Genomic DNA, 23,891 nt, shown 5'->3' with positions numbered 1-23,891 from the left:
TATGACGCAGAGATCAGCGATTGGTTACTACTACGAAAGACAGATCAGAAACTAAACTGATACTGATTTTTTCTTTACCGAGGATTCCCAGCCTGACGACGGGGAATATTCATGAGCATGTGAATCCATGCCAGACCCATGCTGGAGAACAACAGTTACAGGTAAGTAACTTGTTCCTTACATCTCCTGAAAACTAACTTCCAAATCAGCCCTCATTGAATTGAGTCATTTATAACACGCACCCGACTAACTCAATCGTATCTGGGTGCAGCTGGAACAGAAAATGGATCCACTAAGGGAATCGGCCATCTCATACAGAAATTCTACCAAATTCCACAGCACTGGTACTACATTACCAGGTTTCCCAAACCTAACAAAATAAATAGCTTTTCAGAGCTTTTCAAAAGGTGGTAAGTGTTTTTAATGCTCACATTTTTATTGGGAGCTTGTTCACAACTTTGAACCATTGGGGCTAAACTAGATTACTGCAATGTTCTTTTAGCAGGCATCTCAGTAAAAAATCTAAATGGACTTCAAATAGTCCAAAACAACGCACTCAGAGCAGCACTCCATATCCCCAAAAGAGACCATTTCACGCAGGCTAGGCAAGCTGTTTACTGGCTCCCCGTAAAGGATGGGATAACTTTCAAGACCTGCACCTTTAATGCATAAATGCCTAAGCCTCTAACCCTCCATACCTATCTGAAAAGATGGCCAGAGATACCTCTTCACGCCCCAAAAGAACCCGCTACGCCAACCTACTGTGCATCCCACCCATAAAAAAGGCTGAAGCGGGGGGGATTGGCTTCCCACACATGGCACCTAAACTATGGAATGCCTTACCCAATGCACTCAGAGCTGAGACCTCCCTCTCTGCATTCCGCAAAGTGATGAAAACTACACTATTCAACTAACGCAGCCTTTCTCACACCATGCCACCTACCCCCCTCTCCACCCCATCTTCATGCATTCCTCATGTTAAACTTTTATTATGTAGTATGTATTATGTTGTCTAACAGCGCCACAATGCCCACAGGCTGCTGTGCGGTCTACAAATGTAAATAAATAAAAATACCCCAAATCTTCGGTCGCCCCTAAAGACCTATTTGGAAGGAGGGACCTGCAACAACCGCTTATCTCGAAAGTAATTGACGTAATGGTGTATACAGTTTAATTTTATCCACATAGCTAGGGGCTGACTGATGCATTTAAATACAATACACAGAATGTTTAAATCAGTCTTCTCCTTCACTGCAAGCCAATGCAGTGACCGACCAAGTCTGAGATTGGAGAGGATTTAGAAACCCCACCAGCTGTAAATTGGGCTCTTTGCAATCCCTGGATTTGAGTGACTGGAACAGGGTTCCCACCAATGCTGCATGGTCCTTTGCTAGTAAAAAAGGAAGAATCTGTCTTAGCAAGTGCAAGGACCCGAAGACTGAAAGAACTTTAACACTCACCTGCGTTTTGCTCCCCTGGTGGTCCTCCCAAATACAACCCAAGTGTTTTTAACAAAGCCAGATATGAGCTCAAAAGGCAAGGAGGTGGAGAGCGCCTACAATTCTATTACAAGACCGGAGGCGAGCATAGTGCTTTCTTTTTTTGCTGGCTCGACAGTTAAGTGTTCTATTTGTTTAGCAGGGCGGTTCACGTCATATTATGAAGTACTTCATTATTGCTGATGTCATTGATTGATATTTTATTTCTTTCGCGCATGTATACAAATGTTTCAGAGCGCGACAAGGCACGGGAGGAGAACAGGGGAGAACACAACAGCGATCTTACTAGGCCCAGTGACATTGAGAACGCGCAAGTGCATGGGAGAGGGGGAGAAGTGGAAAGTGCGAAGCAGAGGAGAAACAGATAAATAACAATAAATAAATAATAAAGGCAACAAACAGTGGTAATGCAGCCAGCAATTTGCAAGTGCTAGGTTTAAGGCAGCAGATAGGGTAGGTCCGATAAGTGCAGGAAGAAAAAGGGGGGGCTGTATGGGTACAGATACAGACCCCAATGCAAGGGGTGGCCCGGAGGTAGTGCGGGAGGGTGGCAGGATGAGCAAGTACCTGGGCCCAAAAGACAGAGGGTGGCCAGGTGCATGGTGCCAAGAGAGAACAGATCAGCAGGGGAGAGGGGGAGCGAAGGCAGAAGAAAAGAAGATGGTCTTGAGGTGCTTCCGGAACGGGAGATGGTTCTCCTCAAGTTTTAGAGTGGCAGGGAGGCTGTTCCAGAGGGAGGCCCCAGCCGAAGACAGAGATCTACCCCCAGCTCATTTCTTAGAAAAACGACTGACCCTGAGTGAGTTGGAGGTAGAGGAGCGAAGAGCTCGAGAGGGGAGGTATTTGCGGAGGGATAGCTGAAGGTATTTTGGACCCAGGCCCCAGAAAGCCTTGTGGACAATGCAGAGGGTTTTGAATTTAATCCTTGCATCCACTGGGAGCCAGTGGAGAGATTTCAGAGCTGGAGAGATACGATCCCAGGGCTTGAGGCCAAGGACAATTCTCGCAGTCCTGTTCTGGATTAGTTGCAGAGGGTGGAGAGTAGAGGCAGGTAGATTTAGAAGGAGGCTGTTACAATAGTCCAAGCTAGAGCGAACCAGAGCTTGAGATACCTTGAGCTTCTGGGGGAACGAGAGGAAAGGCAGAGTACCTCTGAGGAGGTGCAGTTGGAAATTTGACTTTTTAGAGACCTCAGAGATGTGGGCGGAGAAGGAAAGGTGGAGTCAAAGATGACCCCGAGGTTCTTCGCCTCGTAGGTGGGGGTAGGAGGAGGGCCAAGGGAGGCTGGCCAGAGAGTGAGGGGAAAGGATGGTGAAGGTGTGCCGATGAGGAGGATCTCCGTCTTGCTGGCTTTCAGACAAAGATCATTGGCGGCACACCAATCTTGAATGGCAGTTAGGCAATCAGAGATGAGAGAGGGAGAGGAGGTGGCAGAGGGCAGCCTGAAAATGAGTTGAGTGTCATCAGCGTAGCACTGGAAATTTGAGCAGAAAATGGCAATGCAGTGGGCGAGAGTTGCCAGGTATTGGTTGAAAAGCCAGGGAGAGAGGTTAGACCCCTGGGGGGGGGGGAACACCACAGGTAGAGAAGAAGATAGATGAAAGCGAATTAGCGCGTAGTGTGTGTATTATCACTGCGAGCGCAGCGTATTAATCCGAACGCGGCCGTGTGCGTTGCGCATCGGTGCCCGCTTTCAGTGTGACAGGGCGCATTAGAGGGAACGGGCATCCCGCGAGTGATCTAGTTCGCCTGGGGGAGCCCGTTCCCTCAGTGACGGCAGAGGCGCGAAAATGCACGTATGATCGCTCCCGCTGATGTGAAAGCGGGCCCATTGAACCTCCCGCGCATGCGCGGAAGGATGCCTCTGCTCGAGTAACGTTCTTTACTCGAACGTTACGTGTTTCGAGTCGCGGAAAGACGATCAGACACCCGGAGCATTCTGATCTTATGAAACGAGCGATTGGAGAGGCAAAAGCATTAAAAAATAAAAAATTTTAAAAAATAAATACTTTTAAATTAAAAAAAAAAACGCTTGTGAGCTGCACGAACTTGGAAACTCATATGCCTCTTTGTACAGTTTGTATGAAGATGCACATTTATTTTGCAAATGCGTCAAATATAGACCTAAAATCGTTAATATATCAAAATTGGCCAAATCGATTTTTAAATTCGAAAAACGATGCATCCAATTTTTAGATATCTGGGCCCATTTTTTTTTTCTCTAACTCGATCAAAGTAACATTTTATTAAAATGTGAAGCTCTCCATGAACATTTCTGAAACTGCTTGCAGAGGCTGCTGCCTCGAAATTGTCATGCAAGTTTTCAAACCTTAAGGTCATTTTCTGAAATTCCATAGACGATTCGTCTTAACCTTAACTGTGCCATGCATTAATGCGATGGCATAAAACCTATTTATTTACTCAGTGGTCTGAGATCCCACTCATAGGCAGAGCTATTCATAGTTCAGGAATGTTAAAGACGATGCCTATTATGGAGAACAGGAAGGAATAGCAACTGCGGGTTGATCGTTTTCAAAAGTATTCTCTGCCTGCTCTCCGCCATTGCAGTTTCTGTAATTCATTGCTTTGAATAGATAGCATATGTACTGTTTGATGTAAACTATGTTCAACTTTTTGGTTTGTTTTGCTCTACCAATGAAGAATAAATGTATTAATCTCTTCCTTCTTAAAACATTTTGTTAGCGTGAAAACCAATACTTGATGTACAGACGCCTTTTCATGAGCATTGAGCGAGATCAAGTAAAGGAAATGCGCAGACAAAAAGAGAATGAAAAGAGAATTGCAAAGTAAGTTCTATACTTCAAAATATGGTTGGACATTCTGGGGCTAATATGTAAGAAGGGAAACCTTTAGCTCCTTCTCATTTAACAGAGATCAGTGTAAGTACTGATGAAAATTTGCAGACCTGAAAGAATTAGATTTTTCTGTAGACTGTGTAATCGCATAGCACTGGGGTCAGAATTGTTTGAAGTCAGAATGCACGTTTTAGGGAGCGGTTTGTGTGTTCGGAATGATTTTCGGATTCCAATCCTCGGAGTGAATAGCACAAACATAACAATCCATGTAAGGCAAAAAGCTATGGCACTTCTGGTGTGGCTTGCAATCAACCTAGCTTGTTGTGTTTTTACTTTAAGAAAAGAGCACCATGTCATGTGATGGCTGTAAGGAGTGCAACCACGTGGGCGTGGTCGATTGTAAAAAAAAGTGATCGCTGTATATGACTGGATAACCATGTGTGTTCCTGTGGGGCTTTGCGAGTGTCTCCAGAGGTACATCCTGGATGGTTGGGTCTCTGTCCAAAATGTAATAAGTGAAACTCTCCCAGCCCCTCCATGCTGCCCCCAATTACTTGTTAAGAGAATTTTCTGTGTCTCTACTCAGTCTGTTTATCAACAATGGTGGCATATGGGCCCACATTATCGCCTTCAGTAAAGTGCTGAAGTGGCGTATTTAACGCCTTTTATATTTTTAGGTTAAGATTAAAATGATTAGGGAGCAAAAGTAATTCCTGATCCAAATGGGTGTATTTATAGAGGAGTACAAATATACTTTAACTCTAAAAGTGATGATATTTTTGTAATCCATACTTCTTTGCCCTCTATAATTCATGCACAATAAAGATGCATTTTTACCTTCTGTTTGGATCAAGCAGTAACATTAATATGACAATGCTCTGCTGACAAACGTTTGGTGGTCTGAGCATGAATACGACATTAGACTACAAAATCGGAAACCTCCTGTTGCAGCACGTTTCATTGAGGCCTGGCATAACGTGGCGCGGTTGCAATGCATCATTTTAGAACCGATATCTAAGGTATCTAAGACAGGAGGAGATTCATTAAAGAAATTACGACAAAGAAAGAACTTCTGGATCAATGCTCTGGACTCCGTCATCTAGGGGCATGAATATTGATTGGCACCTTTCGAGTTTTATCTATCCTTATCCTTAGGGTACATATTTACGGTAGGGATGCTGTGTGAATGTTGCTGGGCTTATCAATTGTACACTTGTGAAGAGGGCCGGTTAGACTGGAATAATTGCAACATTACCATCCTCAAATGGGGTCTGATTATTATAAAACCTGTAGATTTGGAATGTATCTATTTTACGTTACATATTTTCATATGCGGTTGCATAGTTGCAGATAACTTGTGATTTAATGATTGGTGATGTACCTATTGTAGATTGTTCGCAGGTGTCACTGTGAGGCAATTTTCATTGTAAGGAAGTATTCTGAGATGGCCACTGTCTATTTACATTCGTAGACCATTGTGCAACGTCCTTGAATCATTTACTAGTACTGTTTCATACTATGACAGTATAGGAATGTTAAATTCGATCGGCTTTATTTTTTATAAGACGTCTGCATGTGAATTGAATAGGTGGATGTTCGTGCCATCTCATAATAACATGATGATTAAGTTATGTGATCGCTAGCGGACAAAACTTCACAATTTTAATCATGATACCGTAACTGACTATTGCATAGAATGTGAGCGGGCATAATTACCGAGGGGTGAACCTGATTTAGAGACGATATGTTCTGCTTCGTTTTAGAGTGAAGCTATTTTTTAAGCACCATTATGATTATCAATGTCCCCATGGGTGAAAGATGATGGAATGGCTCGAATTTCAAAGCGGAGGGAAGATGGGGCATTCCACTTGCAGACATCAATGAACAAATTGACAGTTCGGTATTGCGTGGTATACTACATCGATATGGAAATGTTGCAAATGATTGGTAAAGTCAAGTACAATATTGTAACATAGTAGGGTACAGATTATGAACAGGCATAGCTACCACGTGATGCTGTTGAATCGTGGAGAATGTGTTTAACACTAATTCAATATGTATTGTTTCATTCTAAGATGGCAGCCACATTTTGCGCACTGCTGAGTAGAGTTCTGTTCCTGGGGGCGCTTTTGCAGTTGGTGGCTTCATAAGTACTGGCACGCAGCACGGAGCAACCTGTTCTGTGCTCTGTGGCCCTTGTAAAGGAGATTGAAGTGTGGGGTTGGTTTGAACCCGGGGTCTATTGTGATTGAAGGTTTTGAAATCTCTTACGGTGACCTGTCATTCTGTTTAGATCTATTTTAAAGTCTACCGGGACATAGCAGTGTGTGAAAATGTTAATGTGAGGGCGAGGTTAGTAGACCACAACGGTTGATGAGTGTGTAGATGTCTTTCATATGGGAATGGTGACCAGATACAATGTTATGGTGTTGCGTTCTTTTTTTGGCATATTGGGACCACAGTGAGGTTATTCGAATTGGGAGATACTTTTGAATCTGTGTGCGTCCTATTCATTATTTGAGTGATCTATTATTGAACTAGAACATGTTTCTGTAAGCAAATTGGGAGTAACAGCAGTGCTCATCTATAATCATCTATCCGAAGCGCATTAGGACTCAATGGGAATTCTACTGAAGATCCAATTATATGTGATTCCAACACAAGCTGTTGGATTTTTTTTTTTTAGCCCCATATGATTATTTGCCACTCGCCTGTTTGGGACTTTAAAGCGTTGACTTGTAATTAATGTTGGGTGTTAATTAATGTTGGGTGTTATCCTTTGGAGCACCTGACACAAACAATGTTATCTGAAATTGCACATATTGTGTATACAGGAGACCTTATTATCATTATTTTCTAATTCAATGCAAATCTACATTTGAATGAAGTGGTGTTTTGTTCTTTCAGGGATTTTTTCCTTGTGTGTCTTGCTTTGTATTCAATACTTGATTTCCTTCAAATTTAGAAGGGGTGTGTATGCCCCAATTGGAGTGCATTTGGTATGCACTATGTAGTACCTGGGTCTAGTTTTCATGGTTATATTTAAGTGCCCTATGAGCCTAGGACACTACCCATTTGCACCTGAAGTATATTTGAATATTTACTGACTGATTAAAATGTAAGATACTGGCAGTGCATCCCACCACCCCTTTTTTAATGCTGTGCCTTTGCCACTGTTCCAACTAATCAGTAGGGATCATTCTAAAGTGTCTTTCATTAGAAAATGCAAACAGGAAGGCCTGTTAAGATGAAGCTCACCATTTTCTGGGCCCGGTAGTGTATTTTTTTTTTTTTTTGGTGTAGCAGAGTCAGGACCGAGTAAAGACAGAGTTGGTGACACTGTGTGGGTCAGTGGTTATGTTACGTTGGGCGCAGCGCTTCAGATGCAGCTAGTATTCATTGTTGTATTATATAGACTGTTAGTGAAAACTTCAGGATCGTTATACCAATAATTAAAGAAGATTTAAATTTGCATGTTTCTGTAGCGTGGAGCCGGGAGAGAAGACGACAGATACACAGGCGGTTTTCGTTTTGAAGCTCACGAGCTTTGCGCAGATTTGAGACACTCTACGTTGTAAGAAGTGGCAGTGCACTAGAGAGACATTTAATACAGCAGGAAGCTGCAGTGCACCAGAGAAGCACTGATCCAGCTAGGGGCGGTGTCCTAAATTAAGCTCGTCACTTTCACTACGATTTGTTAGCTTCAGAGACTTCAGCATTACGCAGAGATTTTCTATAATTGAGTTTCACGCAGAGCAACGGCTCTGCGTAACTCGGGCAGTGGTGTTACTCCAGTTCATCAGATTCAGGAAGGGAGATTCGCGTTTCCCAGCATGTAACGTGCTTTAAAGAACAGGACAAATTGTGGTCTGGGGAGCAGTGCAACCAGAATCGAAAGTCCTTTTTTTTTTTTTTCTCTCAAGAGAGCTGGTGTATGAAAAGATTAAGAGATGTTGTTTCAGGAGTTTGCTGGTTCATATTTAATAAGGTCACACTAAAAGTATCCTGGACATTGGCAGGGATTTTAAATGTAAATAATTTCAATTCAGTAAAACCTCAATCCTAGTTGAGTTAAAATGTACCTTTTTAAAAATACAATAATGTTTTAATTGGGGATAGTTAGGAAATGGCAGACATTTACAGGGTAATTCATAGAATTTAGCGCACAAGTGGCGCACGCGGCTGGCTCACAGTGTGCGCGTGTGAATCTCTGCGCCAGCCGCGTGTGCTAAAATCCATTTCCGCGCACAGCGTATTCATGGATTTCAGCATCCAAAACTAGCCGTGGCACAGCGACCCTGCAGCAGCGCCAGTTACGCCCCCAAGAACGCCCTCGCGCAAGGAAAAGCCATCAAAATCCCCAATCCAGTGCAAAGGGCTGCGCTAACCCTGTACCAGTTTACAGGGCCGCCACACAGCAAACGCCGAGCAGGGAACGTGTATTTCTGGGGTTCGCGTGAAGTTTCACACGCGATGGGCCCTGGGCGAGCGGGGTACGTGTATTACTGGGGTTCGCGGGACGTTTCACATGTGATTGGATCCTGGTACGTGTATTTCGGGGGTGCGTGTGACGTTTCACACGCGATTGGCCCTGTGCGAGTGGGGTACGTGTATAACTGGGGTTCGCGGGAAGTTTCACATTTGAGCAGGTTACATGTATTTCTGGGGTTCGCGTGAAGTTTCACACGCGATAGGCCCTGTGCGAGTGGGGTACGTGTATTACTGGGGTTCGCGGGAAGTTTCACACGTGATTGGATCCGGGTAGTTATATTTCAGGGGTGCGCGGGAAGTTTCACACGCGATTGGCCCTGTGCAATGGGGTACGTGTATTCCGGGAGTGCGCGGGAAGTTTCACATGCGATTTTGCTGTCAGAGCGGGGTACGTGAATTTCGGGGGTGCGCAGGGAGTCCTACACGTGAATTGGCAGTGTGGGTCCTCCCAGGTGTTCCCTCCACGACCCCTGCAGGCAGCCCACACCCCTGGTCATGTCCCGCAGGCAGCCCATCCACCATGGGCATGCCCCCTAGCCAAGCCACATGTCAGCTTGCACCACTGATCACCAACTCATGTCCCCTTGCACCCCTACCCCCCCCAGCAGTCAGGGGCACCTGCCAGCAGGCCCCCACTCATGTTCCCTTGCACCCCCACCCCCCAGCAGTCAGGGGCACCTGCCAGCAGGCCCCCACTCATGTCCCCCTGCACCCCCACCCCCCAGCTGTCAGGGGCACCTGCCAGCAGGCCCCCACTCATGTCCCACAGCACCCCCACCCCTCAGCAGTCAGGGGCACCTGCCAGCAGGCCCCCACTCATGTCCCCCAGCACCCCCACCCCCCAGCAGTCGGGAGCACCTGCCAGCAGGCCCCCACTCATGTCCCCTTGCACCCCCACCCCCCAGCAGTCAGGGGCACCTGCCAGCAGGCCCCCACTCATGTCCCACTCATGTCCCCCTGCACCCCCACCCCCCAGCAGTCAGGGGCACCTGCCAGCAGGCATCCACTCATGTCCCCTTGCACCCCCACCCCCCAGTAGTCAGGGGCACCCGCCAGAATGCCCCCACTCATGTCTCCCAGCACCCCCACCCCCAGCCGTCAGGGGCACCTGCCAGGTGGCCCCCACTCATGTCCCCCAGGACCACCATCCCCCAGCAGTCAGGAGCACCTGCCAGCAGGCCCCCACTCATGTCCCCCTGCACCCCCACCCCCCAGCAGTCAGGGGCACCTGCCAGCAGGCCCCCACTCATGTCCCCCTGCCCCCACGTCATGATGATCCTCAATCATGGGCCTTATGGCCAGCCTCCACAGCCCAAAGACCCAGCCAAGTATTGCATCCACCCACATAGAAATGCCAATTACATGATACAAGCCCAATGGCAAGTATGTAAATGAACACATGTCCGTCACACACACAATGGGTGCAAGTGAATGTGAAAACCCATATCATGACATGCATGAAACCAATGAGATAATACCACACATGGAAGTATGATGAAGAAAAAATGTATTAAACACAACATGAATGTAATTAAAAAACAACACACAATGGGAATAAGAAAAGAAACGCTGCATGTCCGTAAAATAATAAACAAGAAATCATAATCCAAAGAAATCCAAAAGAAATGGTGTCCAAAGTCTCAGTACAACAAAGCAAACCCAAGGGAAAAAAGAAAGTGAAATCCAGTGCTCCATGGTGAAAATAAAAAAAAGAGATTAATCCACTCGTGAACTATGTACAAATCAACAATCCAGGGTCCATGAGCCCAACTAAGGAAATGAAACCTACAAAAAAGACTACCTAATAAAAAACTATATACAAAAACGTGGTGCATTGTCCAAGCGCTCCAAAATAAACAAAACAGAAAGGAAACCGAACACTAACTATATACAATGGCGGCGGGCAAGTCCTGCGGCTCACTCTGTGGTGTCCCAGGCCAGGGCATCATCGAACTCCATGTTGATGTCCCGGAGGCGAGCCTCTGCCCTGACCCAAAGGTCTCGCAGGGAGGCACTCGTGGCCTGTTCCAACTCCCTGCGAGTTGCCTCGAGGCACTCTGCCCGCCTCAACGCCGACGCATGGAGAACTCCACCCTGATCATGGTGAACCGCGCCTCTCCCGCCCGCCGCCGCTCCTCATCTATCCGCTGGCCCAACCGCTGCCACACGGAAGACACTCCCATTCCTGGGTCCTCCTGCCCTCTGGCCGATGCCTGCCCCTCCGATGTTGATGGGCCCGAGCCATCATTGCTCCCACCAAGAGCCTGCTCCTGCTGCTGCTGTCCATGTGCCCTGTCTGATGGTGCCTGCACATCTTCCATCAGCTGGTCTCCAGTTGTGGTGTCCACCCCTGCAGGACCGCCGACTCCAGACTGTGGCAGGGATGTGAGCTCCACCAAGCTGGCTGTGTTGGTCGGGCCAGGTCCACAGGGGGCCCTGGTGGAATCTGGGCCGGAAGACGGTGTGGAGAACGACTGGCGCATAGTCTCCACAGAGGAGGAGAGGTCCGCCAGAGTGCGTGACACATGTAGGAACCCACTGATCAGGGCCCCTCCCAGCAGTGCCACGTCACAACGCTGCTCTTCGTGATGGCGTGCGTTCTCCACCCATGAAGAATGCACGTCATCACGAATGACACACGTGCGCAACACAACACCAACCAGGACGGAGCCCATACGGTCGTGGGACCCCTCGTCCGCAGGTAGTGGAGAGTCAGATGACATGGCACTCTCCCCTACCTGCGGACGGGCCTGGGAAGGGGCATCCCTGCTGGTGCATGGTGGTGCAGTCACAGGGTCAAGGACAGCGACATGCACAGGCCCCTCCGCGGTGACCTGTGCTGCCTCCTGACCCTGGCCCTGGACTGCACCATTCGTACTACCCCCACCAGGCCCCATGTCCGGCTCAGTAGCGGGCTCCTCCTCCTCTGTGGAGACCACCAACCTGGATGTCTCCGCACCGTCTTCCGCCATTGGAAGCCCCTGTGGGGGCTCACCCGGCCCTTCCGCTACAGCCGTAGTGGCAGACGCGGCACTAGCCCCCTCGCTCCCGGATGATGGAACTTCCTGGGAGGGTGGCTGGGCCTTGCGTCGCCGCCCGGTGCAGGCATCCCCGCCGCTTGGCTCCACAGCGCCGTCTCCGCCCTCTTCTTCACTTGACGCTGCGTAGAGGGAGATATAGAACACAAGCATCAGGGTACATAATTTCCCTACACAGGAATCAAAAAACACATGAGTGGCACTGTCAAATGTAACTTCCATCCTGTCCCTCCACAACACATGGTTGAATGCACGCAAAACACATGCAGAAACAGTCCCGCCGCCTGCAATCAACATCAGCATCCATGTACAAGGGACTCTGTTAACCAAGATGTTGCCTTCACAGTCACATGCATACATGGCGTTTCAAAGACACACAGACACTTCTCAGACACACACACATGTGCACCATACATGTTCATGACATCAGCACCCATCCCTCACCCCCCCTCCATGTTCAAGAACAGAGACTGCCATGCTTTCATGTGTGCATTACGCATACAGCTCTCCATGTAGCATTGTAACTCATGCACCAACCATGTGGTTCACACATTAGTGGCCACACATGCAGGACCATGATGTCCCTGCACACACACATCCATACGTGGCCTATATCATACATACAGGCAAGTATCACACTACCAGCACACTGCAACATGCCCTGTCTCACACACCAATGCTTGGCCACTTACCGCTCAACTCCAGACAGGTCTGCCTCTGCAGGATCTGGGCGTGGAGGCCTGGGCCTACGCGTTCCAGGACCCTCATCTGGATGTTACTCATGCATGCCCGGCCCCCTTCCGCGAGGTGCCGGGTCTTTATGAGGGTCCTGGACCTGAAGTCCTCCAGCGCTTCTTGACGTGCTTGATGTCGCAGGTTGCCACCCCCTCCGCGTTGATGGCAACCACTACGTCGTCCCAGATCTTCTTCCGTCCTTCCTTGTTGGCGCGTGATGTTCCAAAGAGGGCATCATAATGCCCCAGGACATGCTCCACCAGGACACCAACTTCCTTCTGACTGAAGCTGGTGGCCCTCTGCCCTTCTGGATGGTGTTTGTCCCGACATGGCGACCCCCGAGGCAGGCGTGGGTGGGCAACTGGGTCCTGGGGCTGGGCTGTGGAGCGATGGTATCCCAGTCGGGAGTCTTCTCTTCCAGCAGGGGTGGACACAGCAACTGGACCCCTGCAGATGGTTGATCTGCAGACACCAAATGGCAGGGCACGTGGGCAGCAGGCAGGCAGGCAGCAGCAGATGGCAGGTGGGAGCGTGCTCAGGGCTCTGGGGGGGCTGGAAAATGGCCTTCAGGGCAGGAGCGTGGTCTTCCGTGTGTTTTCGCATGGCCAGCTTGATAGAGTGATTTGGCATGTGAAAAAAGTGCATGTCAGCGTGTAATTCGAGGAAAGGTCCTTAGCGCGTCAGCACACGTACGTGATTTCATTGGACCAAAGGCCCTTGGCGCGTAAGCGCGTCAGCACACGTACGCGATTTCATTGGACCAAAGGCCCTTAGCGCGTAAGTTACATTATGCGCGCGGGCGTTTCCCTCATAGCACGTGATGACAGAGCACACGTGGAAAAACTGCACGTCCGAGTGTCATTGCGTGTAATTGGAGGAAAGAGCCCGCGTACACGCGTATGTGAAGTGTACGTGTGGGCCAGTTTAAAAGCTACGTGTAGGACGCCATTTCCTTGTACGTGCTTTTCGTGGAGAGCGAGTGGGTGAAATCTGTACTTCTTGTCGGTTCACACGCGATTACTTCACAGCGTTTCTAATTCGTACTCCCTGTTACCTCTGACAGCTTTAATTTTTCTTATTTTTTTGGGCCGGTTTCCTCAAACAGTGTTCACTTCTCCTTTTGTCCTGTCTCCTCAGACAGCGCGATGTCACATGGATGTGTGACAGTGCCAATATACTGGCATATAGCTGTAGTTTTGTACTTTACCGTGGCTATGCTACATGACGTGTGTGCTGGCATGTGTCATGTATGTGTATTGGACATGGCACTCACAGCCTGATGTGTGATGCCAGTGCTACCCAATATGCTGCAAATGTGTTGCTTTTCCGTCTTGCTCTCCCCAGTGTCCGCCCTTTTGACTCCACTTCCAACTCTTTGACAGTGCATGCATGGCAGGGTTATAGTCATGTGGGACATGTGTAAATCATGTACTGGATCTGAGCTTGTCATGGCCTATGTGTGTGCTATGGTGCTCATGCCTGTTTCCATTTGTTGTCTTTCATGTTTTTGCAGGTGATGACGCACTTGATGCTGTTGAGGTTGAGGAGATGGTGCAGACCCAGGAGGACTCTCAGGCACCAGTGGGGGACGTGGTGTGGTGGTGGGTGAGAACCCAATCTTACTGCAGACCATACTCTCCAGGGGTGCCTCTGGGTGCACCTACCCAGACCTCTATCCGGGTGCTGAATCGGATGATGAGACTTATGTGCCGTCGCAGGTAAGTGTTTCTGGCAGGGATTCTGTTCTGTCCAACCCACCAGCACCAGGGGTAGAACCCTCTATGGGGATGTCAGTGTTGGTAGATCCGCCTTTGGCGGTTACGGATGCAGGGTCACACTCTAAAGCATCTGATCCTGTTCCTGGGCCAGCAGATCAGAGGGGGAATGCAGTCCTGCAGCCTCAGGCAGTGCCAGGACAGCAAGGTGCACATCGCCTTGCCCCAAACAGGTGTGGTGCCCGTCGATGCGGCAGCCGTACACCATCAGGCAATACCGTATGGGAGAACTCCATGTACGGTATGGCAACCCAACAGGCAGCATCAGTTGAAATGATAGCTCAGGCAATGGAGAGGGTGACCACTTCCATTATCCCCCCTGAAAGGCAGATGGAGCGCTACAGCAGGCAACAGACTCCATTTGCCAATCATACAGGGAAGACATGTTGGCGTCCAACAGGGACCGACGGGCGCATTGGAGACTCTGCGCCAATCCATCTCAATAGAGTCCCAGGCCCACAGGGAAGCCCTGAGGGAAGAACTCCATAACCTCAGGGAGACTCTTCTTGACCTTGAGGCTTCCACTAATTTGAGGACAGAACAGCAGCTGGAGTGGCTCACACGTTCGCTCTCAGTTGAGATGCAGGCAACACGTGAGGAGATCTGGGTATCACGGGAGGCCAATCGTGCAGAAATGCATGCAACCCCGTGAGGTGGTGCATGGGGATCTCCGCACTTTAATCCTCCAGAATCAGACCTTCAACACCTGCATGCTTGCTGCCATGGAGGACCATACCAGGGCTTTGAGTGGGCTGCTTCCCATAGCACCACCACCACCTCCTGATGCAGCAGCAGAGGGTGATGAGAGTGACGGCAGCAATTCTCCCACAATAGCGTAGCCGTGCAGGCCATGAGCCCATGGAGTTGTTTTGTTTTCCCAACATTCACACAGGTGGCTGTTGGTGCGCACCCTGTCCTCAGACCTCCTGGGTGGCCGGCCCCCACATGGCCATTTTTAATTTCTTTTTTCTTTTTTTATTATTTTTTTACAGTGTGTTGCCTTGTGTGGCTCCCGTGGGCATCCACTGTATTCCGGCTGGGCACATGCAGGCTTGTTCTGAGTTTGGGTATGATGCTTGGGTTCGTGAGACACACACCCCTCCTGCTTCCCGTTTCCATGGGCTTGCAAAGAGTGTGACCAAGTGACAGTGAATTACACAGTGACGTTGGGCTCCCATGAGCTGTGTGGGCAGTCTGTAGTCACTACTGTGTAGACATTCCTAGTGGATATTGTTGTTTTGTACACTGCATGGTGTATTGATATGTGCTTGTGCTTCCTTGTCTCCCTCCAAATTTGCAGGTTCATTCCTCATGTCTTCACAAGGCCGTCTACTTTGGAGATGGAGTTCATGTTCTATGCAGTACACTGACAAATTTGGAAGGCTGCAACACTACCGTTGGAAGGGGTCGATGTGGTGGCATATTCAGGTTGTAAGACTATGACTAATTTAACTTAGTACTGTCATGTTTTTCCTATGTTTGAGGTTGTGTTGCTGCATTGTATTGTTGGTAAGTATTTGGTCATGTGTGTTGTTAGTTCTACATTACTGGGAGCATATTGTGTGTGGCCAGTTTCCATTAGGGACAGTGTACTTTGTGACACTTGTGTCAGGTTTTGGGGATTGCTTTGTTTGCTTTCACATAGCATGACATGCCATGGTGTGTTGGGTGGGGGAGCTGGGGAGGGGTTGGGTGACATGGCGCTGTCGTCATGTTGTATTTTGCAAGGGGGTAATGAATTTAGCAGCATAGAAGTGTCTTTTGATGACACAGTATTGTTGGCGTTTGTGTAGGTAGGGATTCACACAATGTAACACTTCCATGTGACCAATCTCAGGCTGGTATGGTTGTGACAGTTGACTGTCCCGTATGTCATCATCATTGTCAGCTGGTATGTGCCAGGGCTGTGTGATATATGATATGATAGTTTATTTATATAGCGCCTATACGCAATGTGTTTCAAAGCACTTCAAGGAGGGAGGGGACATAGGAAAAATACAGTTACATTCAGCAAAGGTCCTTGAAACAATACAGAATGTGAAAATAACTATCATAATAGGCCTGTCGACATTTCTGATAGTGCAAGTGCATGGAACAAGTAAGGCAAGAGGTGATGGAAAGGAAGGAAAACAGAGCAAGCAGTAACATTACTAAGTCTGACGACAATTTACGCAGTGCAGGTGGTAACAAGAGGCGGGGTGGGAGGGGGCAAGTGTATGGAGGGGGAAGGAGAACAAGACACGCTACTGAGCAAAAAGTCAGTGACAAATTGAAAAGTAGGGGATGGGGGAGGGGGAGAACAAAAGGGGGGACAGACAAGCTGCTATCAAGAGTCACGGAACAGATGATAGGAGTAAGTGCTAGGAGGCGGAAGTCTAAGAGGGGGAAGAAAAAGAGGGGAGAGTAGGAGGGAAGTAGAAGAGGAAGGAAATGAGGAGGGTGGGTGGAGCGCAGAGAAAGAGGGGGGGCAAGCAGGGTGAGGGCACACAGATACTCACGGGGGGCAAACAGAATCTCAGGGGGGCAAACAGACAATCAGGGGGGGCAGAGGGGGGGCACACAGATACTCACAGGGGGCAGGGGGGCACACAGATACTCACGGGGGGCAAGGGGGCTCACAGATAGTCACGGGGGGGCAGGGGGGCACACAGATACGGGGGGCAGGAGGGAGGCACACAGATACTCACGGGGGGGAGAGGGGGCACACAGATACTCACGGGGGGTAGACAAACACTCACATGGGGCCGGCGATCCGGCGTACCGCGGTGGACAGCGGTAGACAGGGCCTTAGGATCGGGCCTTTGGGGGAGGGCCAGCCAAGCCTGCCGGCCTCCTCATTGGCCAAGATGTAGAGGGCCATGGCCAATCCTGGGCCCCATGCACACACCAGCCCTAGCTCTCCGGTGCATAGCAGGCACACACAGCCATCTTGAAATGGCAAGTAAGCAAGAAAACGAAATAGCGCACACCCAAACGGTGACAAAGCGGAGCGTTAACAGGCTCCAAAAGTAGCACAAAGTCAAATGTTGCTGAGCATCAGGTCAATTACTACAATTGTGTACCTTCATTTCGTTTTTCTGCACAGGACGTGTGCCACTCGCCGAGGACCAGGGGATGCATGCCTGCAGCATGGAGGTGCACCCAGTGCACTGCGAGGCATCAGATGGTAGGAGGGAGAAAGGAGCAGCAGCCGCTCCGGCGGTCGTTGCAAGTGAAAGAGAGTAGAGATGGGGGAACACATTGCATGGGGCCAGGATCGGGCCTTTGGGGGAGGGCCGGCCAAGCCTGCCGGCCTCCTCATTGGCCAAGATGTAGAGGGCCATGGCCAATCCTGGGCCCCAAGCACACACCAGCCCTAGCACTCCGGTGCATAGCAGGCGCACACAGCCATCTTGAAATGGCAAGTAAGCAAGAAAACGAAATAGCGCACACCCAAACGGTGACAAAGCGGAGCGTTAACAGGCTCCAACAGGTGCACTCCACAGGGGTGTGATTTTAGGTGAAGTAATTAGCCACCAGCTGCGTACGGGCTGCCTCACCCTGTGCCCTTTCCCCTCCCTTGCGCAGCGGGCGTGCATGTGGTTGGGGATGTGGGGGCACCACCATGTCCACCGGCAGGCCCCGCCGTGTTGCAACGTTGTGCAGGACACATGCTGCCACTATGATCCTGCACACTATTGGGGGAGCGTATAACCGCTGCCCACCAGAACGGTCAAGGGAGCGAAAGCATGACTTGAGCACTCCGAATGTGTGCTCCACTATGCCCCGCGTGGCAATGTGGGCTGTGTTGCATTTTACCTCGGGTGGCGTGGTGGGGGTTCCGAATTGGTGTCGTCATTTGGGTGCTCAGAGTGTAGGCACTGTCCCCTGGGGAGGTGCTGATGGGTATCATTAGTGGGGTTGTGCCATTACTCAGTATCTGACATGCATGCATGCATGTGCTGTGGCATTTATACTCGCCAAGCAGCCATGTATCGCCATGCCGCCCAGCTTCTAGGTCCCGGTTTAGGGTTGACATTCTGTAAATAAAACTGTCGTGGGTGGACCCTGGATAGTTGGCATATACTGAGGTGATGATTCCCTTGGCATCACATACTACCTGCACGTTGATGGAATGCCAGTGCTTGCGGTTTCTATAGATGTGCTCTGATGCCCTAGCGGGACGTAGAGCCACATGGGTGCAATCAATGGCACCTAAGACTTTGGGGAATTGTGCCACCTCGTAGAAATCCTGGACGGCAGCCTGCCTTTCTGCAGGTGTTCTGGGCAGGTATATGTGCCTGCGGACTGATGGGCGTGCAGTCATGATGGCCAAGACCTGGTGTAGGCAGCGTGACTGCGTGGCATGTGACACCCCCCCCACTATAGCACTTGTGCGCTGAAATGATCCAGTGGCTGTTAGATGGTGGTTCCCCGGCTCGAACTGCCGGAGGACCGTCTTTATTCATAACGGCGCATACGCGAGCCTCGATGTCATGATCTCTGCTTCCAAAAGGTCAGGGTTTTCCCAACTCCCTTGGAAGCAGATCCATAACCCAGGTTCCGAGTGCCAACCAGTCCCAATTGGGACCTTTTGGACCCAGTCCTGGCGCCAGTGGCACCAGGCTCATAAATATGCCCAGTCCCAGCGCTGGAAGCGCCGGGCTCATGATGCTTGGGTGGACTTACCTTCAGCAGACCATGCTGCTTACTTGCCTGCCAGTTGAGCCTCTGATCCTCTTCTGTTTGGAACTACTTTTCCTGTTGGGTGGGGCTGGAGCCACTCCCTAGATTCAGAACACTGGAACTCTTCTGGAAGGCAGGAACTCTTTTCTTACCAGGAACTCTTTTCTTACTTAGGCGTGGCTGTGGAAGGAGACACCTAAGCACTACAGGAGGCTATTTAAACCACACCCGGTGGATGAATCTTGCTTTGCGTTATTCTGCAACCTCTGCAGCAGAACGCTCATCGTGTCTTCTGCATCCGGTCCTGGGCCTAAGGAAAAAGGCTTACCATCCTGAATCCAGTCTTCAGCAACACCTATAAAGACAAGAAAGAACAGGTTAGCATTCCGGCATCTGAAAGGCAAAGGCTTACCATCCTGAATCCAGTCTTCAGCAACACCTATAAAGACAAGAAAGAACAGGTTAGCATTCCGGCATCTGAAAGACAAAAGTTTACCAACTCTTCCCACGCTCCGGAGGCCTTCGGCGCTGCATCCCGCATCTGAAAGACAAAACAAGGTGCGTTTAAAGACATTGGGGAACTTTAATACTCACGTGCCATTACTCCTTTCCACATCTAATCCAGTGGGTATTCCGGCACCCTGCAGCCGCTCCGAACTCGTACCTGCAAAATAAAAAGACAGTTAGAGCGCATAGTGAAGCAGGCAACAAGCGCTTACTTACGTGCTTCCAGGCGCTTCTATTCATCACACGGGCTCCATCTTCAACTCACTTCAGCCCGTCATCCGCCATCGCCGGAACCATGCAAAACAAGAGACATCATTACTAAAGACTTTAAAGACATTTGAATGACTCGAAACTTACCGTTTGTGCAGTAAACGACGGACAGCAGTCCTCTGAAGTCAAGAGGCCTGCGCTACCTATCCAGTGAAGAAACTGGTTACAGCACCCTGCCTCGAGGCAGATGGAGAGCTTGGCATTCACTTACCTAAGGTGAGAGCGTTAACCTTTGGGGGTCTACAGGAGAGGAGAAGAGGAAAGAGATAGGGACACCCCAATAACCCCAGTTCATTAACCCCATATTTTCTATCTGCAGACATCTTACTCTACACGTCAGGCATACAGTGCACAGAGGTCCAGCCCAAAGAGCCAACCGGGTGCTACACATCACCTTTGAAGATACAGTAGTCGCCCAGTCAAGACCGGCGCCTCTGCGAGAATCAGGTGAGCGTTACACTCGATCCCGCTCGTGCATGCATAACACTTGCGTAGTCACTACGCAACATCCCTCCTTTTTCCCCCCTTTTCCCCCCAAACAAGAAACCATAACAACTTATGTAACTACCATCAGTACTTCAAACTTTAACGGCCAGTCTCGTACCGGTTACGAGGCAGAGTCCATAATAAAGTCTTGGAACCTCTGCCGCGGCTTGCGCCCCGCCCGGGTACCCGCGTGCCTCGGCTGGTGGCACCTCTGGTGTCCCTGGAGTCTCAGGCGGTCCGTCGTCCCTCGGTGCCGATCCGGCATGCTGTTCGGGCTCCCGCGTGGTGCTCTCTTGCGGGTCAGGCGCCGCCTCTATGCGCTTGAACAAAACATTCCTTGTGACTGTTCCCTGTGCATTGGCCGCAGTGACCATGGACCCTTTGACATGGGTTACCCCCAGTGGCTGTGCCTCATAGGGCAACGACAGTTTTCCTTCCGGCCTCCTGTTTCGCACCAGCACGGTGTCCCCCACTGCGATCGCCTTCTCCTGCAATCCTCGCCGAGCCGTCTCACTCTTGTTCCGGGCAGCTCTTTCTGCTCGCACCCGGTTGTTGTTGATCTCCCCCGGACCCTGACCTTCCACTTCGGGCAACAGTCCTCGGGCAACCCGTTTAAAAAAGGGCATCTGCCGGCGCAACCCCAGTAGATTGATGTGGGGTCGTGCGATACTCCCGCAAAAAGTCAAACAGGTTGCGTCGTAGATCTTCCCCTCCATTCATCGATATGCAGAAGATCTTGTTGAGCGTCCGCATGAATCGTTCCACCTCCCCTTTGGCCCTGAGCCAGAGCGGGGTGACTTTCCGGTGCTTTATCCCCCTTTCCTCACAGTAGCGAGCAAACTGCTGCCCTTGGAATGGTGACCCATTATCCGCACAGATCTCCAGAGGGAAACCATGAGTGGCAAACATTTTCTCCATGGCCAGGATGGTGTGGTCACTTGCCGTGGACTCAACCAGCTCCACCTCGGGATAACGGGACCACTGGTCCGTCACCGCCAGAAAGTACATTCCACAGCCCGTGGACCCGAAGTCTGCATGCACAGTCCCCCACGGGTGTTCACTCCTCTCCATGGCTTGGATAGGCGGCCCTCTCTGCACCGGACTCGCCGCCCCCGAGAGTGCGTGGGATGACTATCTGGTGCCCCCTCAGCAGGAGGCCATCCTCGGCCACCGACAGCTCATGACGTGTCTTCCAGAGCGCCCTCAAGTCCTTTTGAGCATCGTCGGCCCTTCTGGCATTGTTCATGAACACCTCGCGCCATTCCCCACTTCACACGGCGTCCTTGATCCTTAAGAACACCATGTCAGCATTCGACTCGTCCGCAATTTCCTGGTGCGCCAGGGCGACGGGCAGTGCTGCCTCCACCACCAGGTGCACTGCCTCAACACAGTCCGCCACCTCGTCCGAGTCCCTGGGCCGGCCAGCCCCTGGGGTGTCGGGACAGCTAATCCGCTGGATTGTGGGTGCCAGGGCGATACATCAGCTTGACCCCGTACTCCATTAGCAAGAGCATCCACCTCTCGATGCGTGGTGGTGGTGGTTTGGACGACGCTCCTGACATGACCGGGATCAGGGGTTTATGATCCGTCACCACCACTACGGGCTTCCCCAGAATGTAAATGGGAAAGTGATTGGTGTTTTGGGATATGTGTCGGTACAACTTCTCCTGTTGGCGACCAAGATGGGTTTGATTTGGCCTCTCAGCCGTGTCGCATCCTATGTGGCACTCGTTGGAGGAACCAATCCCCTACCTCCTTGGTTACTAATATGAATAGATAATCTGCCACTCAAGAATTGCGCCACACTTGTTCAATATTTTCAAAAGAACATTTCTTTTTATTCCTTATTTGCCCTTTGAATTCTTGTTAACACGTGTTTCGGCTACTCAAGAGCCTTTCTCAAAACAAAACAGGGCTTGATTAGGTACATGTCATATTCTATTAGCACAATTATTATGTAATGTTCAAAACATTTTTGTATTCAAAAAGGTTTAGGTAAGAAAAAAGGTAAAGACGAAAAGAAAGATAGGAAAAAGGGGGTTATGCAATATTAAGTCACATGTATTTTGAAAAATAAATAATGAATAATACATAATTCACAAATGCAATACATCGCAATACAAATAATTAAATCAAAATGTGCATCCAAATCATAATAAATACAAAACAATATAAGTGATAAAAGTACAGTAAAAGATAAAAAATAATAATGGATAATAAGTAAAATAACAAACAGAGAAACAGAAAAAATATATTGTTTAAAATAATTCCTCATACATAAATCCACATTTTATATTTAGGGTTACTGTATTACAGTCTACAGTATCGTTCCCTCTAATGGGTTGCAATAAATCTACATTCGACACACAGTAATAAATTCATATTTGAGCGCAATACATAGAACAGTAACAATCTCTTACCCGTTAATTCCATAAGTCCCGGCGACGAAAATCTTCCAACACCTCTGGGTTGCCTGTGAAAGGTTGAGTTTAACCGAAACCTTTGGAGAATTAATAGATTCAATTTCTGTGTGCGAATAACAATTGGATTGGAAATATTTCTTTCTGCATTATTTTCACTATAGGGATTTACCCGGGACTTATGGAATTAACGGGTAAGAGATCGTTACTGTTCTATGTATTGCGCTCAAATATGAATTTATTACTGTGTGTCGAATGTAGATTTATTGCAACCCATTAGAGGGAACGATACTGTAGACTGTAATACATGATAGAATCATTATAGAAATAATACAAATGAGAATTTGTGTTTAATATTGAAACCCTAAATATAAAATGTGGATTTATGTATGAGGAATTATTTTAAACAATATATTTTTTCTGTTTCTCTGTTTGTTATTTTACTTATTATCCATTATTTTTTATCTTTTACTGTACTTTTATCACTTATATTGTTTTGTATTTATTATGATTTGGATGCACATTTTGATTTAATTATTTGTATTGCGATGTATTGCATTTGTGAATTATTTATTATTCATTATTTATTTTTCAAAATACATGTGACTTAATATTGCATAACCCCCTTTTTCCTATCTCTTTCTTTTCGTCTTTACCTTTTTTCTTACCTAAACCTTTTTGAATACAAAAATGTTTTGAACATTACATAATAATTGTGCTAATAGAATATGACATGTACCTAATCAAGCCCTGTTTTGTTTTGAGAAAGGCTCTTGAGTAGCCGAAACACGTGTTAACAAGAATTCAAAGGGCAAATAAGGAATAAAAAGAAATGTTCTTTTGAAAATATTGAACAAGTGTGGCGCAATTCTTGAGTGGCAGATTATCTATTCGTAAATGGGAAAGTGTTTGCAGCCCCATAGGATAGCCAAGGCCTCGTGCTCAATCTGTGAATAGCACCTCTCTGTCTCGGTGAGAGCCTTGCTGGCGTATGCAATGGGTCTCATGGTCCCTTGGGGGTCCGCCTGCATGAGAACCGCCCCCAGTCCAACCGGGCTGGCGTCCACCACGATCTCCGACCCCCGGTCCGGATTGAAGTAGGCCATCGTCTCCTGGCCCGACAGGGCGTTCTTGATGGCGGCGAACGCCCTCTGTTCCTTCCCGGTCCAGTTCCAGGCCACGTCATTTC

The 23,891-nt window shown here is 49.0% G+C and overlaps 1 protein-coding gene across 3 annotated transcripts in view; it reads left to right on the top strand.

Annotated features, from left to right (window-relative positions):
• The window catches only part of CCDC15 (coiled-coil domain containing 15), a 579,868-nt gene that overhangs the window by 472,847 nt on the left and 83,130 nt on the right, over window positions 1-23,891 (top strand). For all 3 annotated transcript variants that reach the window (XM_069614562.1, XM_069614561.1, XM_069614563.1), the window contains one exon: window positions 4,203-4,306. In XM_069614562.1, coding sequence (XP_069470663.1) covers window positions 4,203-4,306 — 104 coding nt within the window. The remainder of the gene's footprint in view (window positions 1-4,202; window positions 4,307-23,891) is intronic.

The sequence above is a fragment of the Ambystoma mexicanum genome, chromosome 9, assembly GCF_040938575.1.
Source record: "Ambystoma mexicanum isolate Mex_15411 chromosome 9, UKY_AmexF1_1, whole genome shotgun sequence".
Lineage (NCBI taxonomy): Eukaryota > Metazoa > Chordata > Amphibia > Caudata > Ambystomatidae > Ambystoma > Ambystoma mexicanum.
The sequence above is the reverse complement of the archived record's forward strand: the minus strand, read 5'-3'. Positions and strand labels throughout refer to the sequence as shown.